Source organism: Anarrhichthys ocellatus, unplaced genomic scaffold, assembly GCF_004355925.1.
Source record: "Anarrhichthys ocellatus isolate YVR2014 unplaced genomic scaffold, GSC_Weel_1.0 scaffold6, whole genome shotgun sequence".
Classification (NCBI taxonomy): Eukaryota; Metazoa; Chordata; class Actinopteri; order Perciformes; family Anarhichadidae; genus Anarrhichthys; species Anarrhichthys ocellatus.
This window is the reverse complement of record NW_022280036.1, coordinates 11,298,511-11,306,131: the sequence shown is the minus strand read 5'-3', so window position 1 is coordinate 11,306,131 and position 7,621 is coordinate 11,298,511. Positions and strand designations below refer to the sequence as shown.

The 7,621-nt window shown below is 41.5% G+C and overlaps 1 protein-coding gene across 3 annotated transcripts in view; it reads right to left on the bottom strand.

Moving 5' to 3' along the window:
• Positions 1-494: 494 nt before the first annotated feature.
• fam189a1 (family with sequence similarity 189 member A1) overlaps positions 495-7,621 on the bottom strand; it is a 78,119-nt gene continuing 70,992 nt past the window's right edge. For all 3 annotated transcript variants that reach the window (XM_031846056.1, XM_031846057.1, XM_031846059.1), the window contains 6 exons: positions 5,899-6,034; positions 4,042-4,120; positions 3,176-3,949; positions 2,656-2,727; positions 1,783-2,105; positions 495-1,530 (listed from right to left, as the gene is read on the bottom strand). In XM_031846056.1, the coding sequence (XP_031701916.1) occupies positions 1,336-1,530; positions 1,783-2,105; positions 2,656-2,727; positions 3,176-3,949; positions 4,042-4,120; positions 5,899-6,034 (1,579 nt within the window). In that variant the 3' untranslated portion in view covers positions 495-1,335. The remainder of the gene's footprint in view (positions 1,531-1,782; positions 2,106-2,655; positions 2,728-3,175; positions 3,950-4,041; positions 4,121-5,898; positions 6,035-7,621) is intronic.

Here is a 7,621-nt window from a genome sequence, read left to right as displayed (position 1 = left end):
TATATTGAGCCCATTAAAACCTGGAGCCTTACTTCTCATTAACAGGTTATACCCTTATCAGCGAAGTGTGTAAACTCAAACACTTGTCTCTTGTTATCAAATTAAGATACAATTTGTTTTCTCTTTGTGTAGCAAAAAATAAAATGGTGTCAGTTTAATGGAAAATACATTTTTGGGGCTTGTAATCTAAATCTAAACCTAACCGTCTTCATGCAATATTATGTAATTTACTTTCAGATTACTTCCGATTTTTTTTTTGTTGATAATAAGTAGCTGGAGACCATCTTGTGATGGAATCACATCCTTCTCCACTTCCAACCCCCCTACTTTCTGCACCCTTGCTCAGGCTACACCCATCTTCAAACTCAGCCATCATTTTGTTCACACACCTGTAAAGTTTAATGACTGCATCTTGCTATTGCATTGACAAAATATGTCCATAGACATAAACAGACACACACAGACTCACTGGGGGGGGGGGGGACGACGACGACAATATCAGTCACATGCTGTCACAGCTTCCATTTAATAATAACACCGCTCTCTTAAAAAAACACATTATAGATTCACCAACTTTATGGAAAGGCTATTGTATTTTCCTATGTTTCTATTATTTTGGCCAGTCCTATTCAATGTGACTAGATGTTCAAAATGCTAACACATACAGCTGACATACATGATCCCAAAACATTCACTGAAGTAAGAACACAAACCACAAGATACAAACTCATGTTTTATTGTAACACTGATAAGAATTGTAACACAATGAGGTAAGTTAAATAATCCACATCTGTGATGTTCTTGAACCAGCGAAGCCACAAAATATTCACCACCCTATCAGTAACAATTCCACAAAGTCTGCAGACAATGGCTTGTAACGCCCAGTCCGTTCAGTTCACAGTTTAATACAAACATATTTCTTAGGAACACTGATCACACAATCTCCTTTGCCTTTGAGTCACAAATCCAAACTTACCAGCTGTTTGTTTCTTTTTTAAGAGATGATACTCAGTAGAAAAGATCCCCTGGGGGAGAAACATTCTTTTGTTTTTCTGATGAGAAACAAGCCACTACAGACACTGGCAGGCTCAGTCTGAGTTTGCTACCATTTCTGCTGATGACTTGGCACGGTCTCACAGGGCACTAGGAGATACAGTAAGAGACCATTTCAGTTTGCCTGTGCTGCAGTCACACTTTGAGAATAAATGATCCTTTAATGCTGGAGGAGTTATTCATAACTCTACAGACATCTGCTGCACAGCACATGGGGGGCTGCAACACCAGCATCCTGAAATGCCCTCAGAGTTTTGACTCGGGTCCTTGTTGGGAGAGTGGTCAGAGAATCGTTTCTTTGCACTCAAGGCTTTGTTCAGAAGAAGGGGAGTCCAGTGGGTTGGTGGAGGTGCTGGTTGTTTGTGGGAGGTGTTTTGGACAGCGCATGGAAGGGGAACTCAAAGCACCGCAGCTCTGAAGGTGAAGGTCCTCGTGGCCACGCTTCCTGGGACTGCCAATGACTCGCTGGGTCATCACCTGTGCAACAAAACATAAACGAGAGACACACGTTGCTGTTTGTTATCTTATTGTTTTGTTTGTTTTTACATAAACATGGTATGATTGAACCATCCATTTTCATCCATCTCACGTTTTTCTGTTTTCTGGTGTGTAGTGAGCATTACTGCCTCACTGGGCTGCTAGCCTGATATCTACTTATCGTCTTCGGAAACAGGCCTACAAACTGCTGGTTTTGCATTGGACATTATACATTTAGTCTAATTCAGTTACCTGATCTATGACATTGGCACTAAAAATGGCCTCCTCCATGTGTTTCTCATCCAACTTGATGACACACTTGATGTTGTTGACAACCTGCTGGACTTCAGGAGGTAGACTGCAGCTTGAATGCTCCAGGAACTTGGCCACCAGTACTTTGGTGTCTTTGTACATCTTAAAGTCAGCCAGGGAGTGTGGGCGTTCGTGGGAGGAGTGTGTGTGCAGGGCCCGGGATTTAAGGTGGATGTCAACTTTCCTGCCCTCCTTTTGCTGCTTCCTGACACTTATGTGACTGGGTTTGGATCCAACTACTCCCGACGTAACGTCTGTTGGCTCTGAACAGAGAAGAAAAACACGTGACATCATATAGAAAAATCAAGGTTAATACCTGTGGATTTAAGGCTTTGGGTAAAGTGAAATCAGTTTTCTAAGTCAACTTAAGTTTCCAACTTAATTGTGATAATGCATGTTTTAGATAATCCAATGGGACCAATGGGGTTTAAAATGTTTTATTTAATGAATATTTAATCCTTCAGGTTATCTAAAAATGAAACATAACCAATTATACTACATGGTTTTCCCCGGACAGAGACGAAAACTAACATTTGTTTCAATAAGGTTTGTTAAATTAGTTCTCCACGCTGCCAGTTTGCCCTTCAGGTCTAATTGTAGGGATGGATGTGAATGCGCTAAATCTTTGGGTTGATGAATTCCTGCAATGCTGGGAAAAATGGATTGTGTTTGTGACCTCATGAGATGATTACCAATCCATTATGAACTGGCACGTATTTCCATCAGTATAATGCTTGTATGAGTACTATAATTTGTTGTATTTCAGTGCTTCTTTAGAAAATAAAGTATTAAAAAAATAGTTTATAATGGTACCTTGCTCTGGTGATGTATGATGTGAATCTTCAGCAGCAGGGGTATTTGCAGAGGCGCAGCCACAATTTTCTCCTGTAGAGGGAGACAAGAAACTTAGTTTGGGCACAACAAAGCAAGCACGAGCTGTTCATTGCTTATTGACAATGAAAGGCTGCAGGGCTGGCTCTAACGGTTAGACTAAATATCAATGAATCTGCTGATTATTTTCTTGTTTAATCAATTTGTTGTTTAGCATATACAATCTCTCTCTCTCAGAGTCCAAGGGGATTTCTTTAAATGTCTTCTTTTGTCCGCTCAACAGCCAAAAGCCCAGCAATGATCAGTTTACAATTACATTAAACAGAAAAAGTAGCAAATGCTCACATTGGAGAATCTATAACTAGAGACTGTTTGAAACATGAAAAATGACTCAGAAATGATGGCTTAGTTTTAATCAATTAAGCTCTAAAAGGCTGATCTCTCTTGTAATATATAGATGGAATATTTAAGCTGTTGTCTTGTGTAACAATGTTGCACTCACTTCCTGTCGTAGAGGTGCAGGAGATAGGGTCACTGGTAGAACGGACTATGCGGGCCAGTTTGCGGTATCTCCTGGCTGCTCGGAGCACTCGAGGCCTCTCTGACGGTGAGTAGCCACTTTGGGTTGAGGTAGAGGGGGGTTGCTGCGATGCGGAGGAAGGTGACCAAACACTGAAACACAGCCTGGGGCCGCGTGGCCTGCTAGGAGGGGAAGGGGAAGGAGAAGGAGCCATAGGACTGATGCCGGAAGTTCCACCAGAGGAAGCCACGGAGGTGGGGGAGCACGGCTGAGGTGGAGGGGGGATAGTAACAGGGAGCGTGAGTTTCCGGCTCATCATCCGTGCTTTAATGAGGGAGTGTGTTGACGCTTTAGGTGGCTCCTCTGGTAAATGTTTGGCTGATGCAAGCTCGTCACATATGTGCATCGCAGGCCTGAGTTCCCCACATGGATGTCTGTTGTCCGTGGAATCCTCCTGCTCCAGGTTGCTGAAGTTTTCTGAGGACCAGTCCGGAGAGCGCTCCAGAGAATCCTGTGTGTGTGAGGACTCACTGTAACCTGTATCACTTGGGCGAGCGTCAGTGTTAGGCCGGCCACGATGGTCACGTGTGCAAAGTTCCAGGCTGTTGCAGCTTCCATCGATGGGAGCAGTGTGGCGCGTGCCATAAGGAGAGGAGTCAGAGCCCTGGACCTCCAGGGAGCACAGGTCCTCTGAAGAGCAAGTCTGGTCCTGATCAGCCACCTCTGACACCAACAGGGACGCACTGTCCACCGAGGCTGAGAATAGGGGGAAAAGCATCATCAGCATGACTTCTAGTAGACATTTGACAATCCTCTGCAATGTTCGCTGCAGTCTTAACTGTCTTTACCCTGAGTGCTGAATCCTGCAGTTGTGTTTCTCTCACAATGACTGGATTCGGTGGCCTGCTGCTCCATGCTGGTGGTGAGCTGTGAAGTCGACATTATTAGTGGAGACAAACAACATAACAGCACTTTTTGCATAATATGTATAAAGCGGATAAAGGAAAAGGCTGTAGTGCACAAAAGCAGCTGCGTGGCACCTAACCATCAACACATAAGTTTGGTCTGTAGAGGGCTCTATAAGACCACAATACACTAACACAAAATTATCTCTTTAAAGGAAACTACTGTATCATGTAGAGTGGAATGTTTTTACATGTAAGTATACAACATACATATACGTTCATATAACTTCACATCATGCGGGCTCTTTAGCCTGAAATCATCAGCTGAGATTCTTCTGCCCACTGACTGTTCTCGCACACAATCAGTCGATCACTGCCCGCTTCAATTAGTTATTTAAAGCAACTGCTGCTAATCTATTGCAGGTGAGAAAACCTTCTGCTGATTCCTGTTTGAAGGACACTGTGAAGAGAACATGGATTTAACATGTATAATAGAAATAAGGGACTGAATGCCTAAAGTGTTAAATGATGCTGAGAATATAATAGAAGATAAAAGGATTTGCTTGCACATTAGATTGTTATTTTTAGCTGTGAACAATGAGATGCAGCGAAGCCTCAGCCTGCAGTTCAACATGACTGTCAAGCAACAGCAGATAAATACTCAGATGAAGTTGAAAGCCATCATCTCAACATGCAGACACCATAGTAAATGCCAAGAATTTAGAGAAGAACAGTCGTTAAGTTGGTTGGGTTTGTCAAATTAACTTGTATACTAAGACCTCTGGTCTATAATATCACATTATTCACATTTCAGAATCTAAAATAACTTGGGCTTAACCTTGAAATCCCCTTGCTTTGAAGGCTATCTCATCAAAATTTGAAAGATGTAAATCTTTAACCTTAATTACTTAATTTTTATGCAATTCATTTATGACTATCTCTTCATAAAACTAGTCATATAAAAACTGTAAAGAATCTTTGGCAAGTAGGCTTATTGCTGGCTCTGGATGGCAATCATTGGCCTGTCGGTTGGTCCATCACTTTGATCCAGACGGAAATATCTCTACCTATACTAGATAGATTGCCATGACATTTTCTACAGACATGCATGGTCCCCGGAGGATGCATTCTAATGACTTTGATGATCCCTTGACTTTATGTGTTGCACTACCAGCAGGTCAAGGTTTTCAATATCTCGACATCTAGTAGATGGCTTGGCATAAATGATTACGATGAATCCTAATGGCTTTGATCTCCTGACTTTTCTTCTAGCACCACCATAATGTTAACATTTAAGGTTTGGAGTAAAATGCCTTAACAACAATTTGATACATTGCCATGAAATTTGGTGCAGACATGTATGTTACCCCAGGGGAGGAATTGCAAGAACCAGCTGGTCAAATTTAAAGTTCTCCAATACTTTTGTTTATGACCAAACGTCTGCAAAACAGCTGTACTGTGTTTACTGCTAATTAGCAAATGTTAGCATGCTGTAAACTAAGATGAACATAATAAACATTATACCTGCTAAACATCAGCATGTTAGCATTGCCATTGTGAGTATTAGCATGCTGATGTTAGCATTTAGCGCTAAGCATTGATGTGCCCAAGTACAGTATCATGGAGCATGACAGCATTGTACTGCTACTGCACAAGTGTAAAATGCATGGTGACTGACTTATGGATTGGCCTGCTGTCTTTGCAAACAAAGAAATAATGTAATGTCCTCAGACCAGGTTGTCCACGAAGGCCTCTGGAGACAATGTTGTTTTAATGGCAGAGCCTGTTGATTGCTCTAACCTGGCTGGCCGGGGTCTGTCCCACCACAGACTCATACGGAGGAGGCAGGTCAGTTGGGTACAGTGTCCCTGGACTGTTGATGGGAACCCCGTAGATGGCACTGAAGGGAGAATGGGGGAAGTCCAGGTGCAGGGCTCTGTCAGGGGCATAACAGCAGAGTTTCAATCAAAAAAATTAAAATATTTTTAAATAATTTATTTAAATCATATCTCAAATAACTGAAATACAAAGACTGGCAAGTACACTGAGCCAGTCGCACAGTCCAGAGTGTTTAAGAAACTGGAACAGCAAGTCTAAATCCATCCTATCCGAGTAAAAAAATACAGAATATTACCTGATAAAAACATTAAGAAAGAAAGGATGAAAAATATCCTCTTGTCCCCAACACTCTAGTACAGAAGATATATATGGGTATGGTATGTTTTATGTGCACCACCACTGTTTCATGTGGTGCCAATTAAGAATATGCAGCCATGTGTGCAGTCATATCTTTTAATTACAACCTCGTTCTCCTCTAAAGTGGCGGAGCATGAAATACAACCTGAGAGTTCCCACCAATCATCTGAGGCATGATGATGTCATGACACATCCCTGGCCCGGGGCACGGACACCATAAATGCTTCCTCTGCCTTGTTTATATTGATGGCATAATTGACAAACAGATGTGGCTTCTTGCCAAAGGGCTTCAGCAGCAGCACATTATATCTGTCAAGACTGAGAAAAATGAAGGTAGTGATGACGGAGGGCTGGGCTGATCTTTCACAACAGCTGAGAATCACGGATGTCGCAGCTGCTTAGCAGAGGAAAATGCTCTGAGCTGACCATGGATGATAATGCACCACATGTGATGGTCACAGCCTAATAGCAGACAGACACATGCCACTGCTGCTTAATATGATGGATCTGGATTTGAATGCAAATGTTGCTTTTTTTCATCTGTATATTCATCATGGGAGATTTTAGGGTGGTCTACATTAATAAAGATGTTAAAGCAGTTTTTGACAAAATTGCTTAACTGACAGATGCTGTACCAAAGTAGCAAGAAGATGTAGACGTCAATACATATTGCAGAACATTTTGACAAGGGTTTCTAAAGTAATGCAACATTGGGTTTTGAAGTTCTCAAAATATACTTAACAAAACCTATATCCCAGAAAAAAAATGCCCAATATGTTTTTAAGAAGATCAAGCTGCACCTTGATACCCATCTTGAACTGCTGCCCTCTGGGAAGTGCTTCATGTTGCCTTTGGCAAAAACAATATGTATTTACACATTTATTCCCACTGCAATCAGTAGCTAATGCTCACTGTAATTAACCTGTTGTTTTTGTTTCACTTAATTAACATAACAAATACTATGATTTTCTGGTTTCCCCTGCACTTTGCATATACTTGATCATTGATAGTAGCTTGGCTGGGCACACAGATTAGGAATCTTTTATCGGATGTCATTAATGTGTTCATTTCCACCACGGGGGACAATACAGCTGCATTGTATTGTTTTATATTATACTGTAATAAGCAGCAGCAATCAAAGTTTTCCACTAAGTAAGGGAAATGATACAGTATCAAGTGTCACTGAACATTTAACAAAGAGTTACATGATTAGTAAACGTATTTTGGGCAACAATGCATTTAGACATGTGGAAAGGGGGTTCTGATTTCCAAGTAGACTTTTGCGTTTAATTAGTGTCTTGTAAACTTTAAACGATATCTGTTTGCA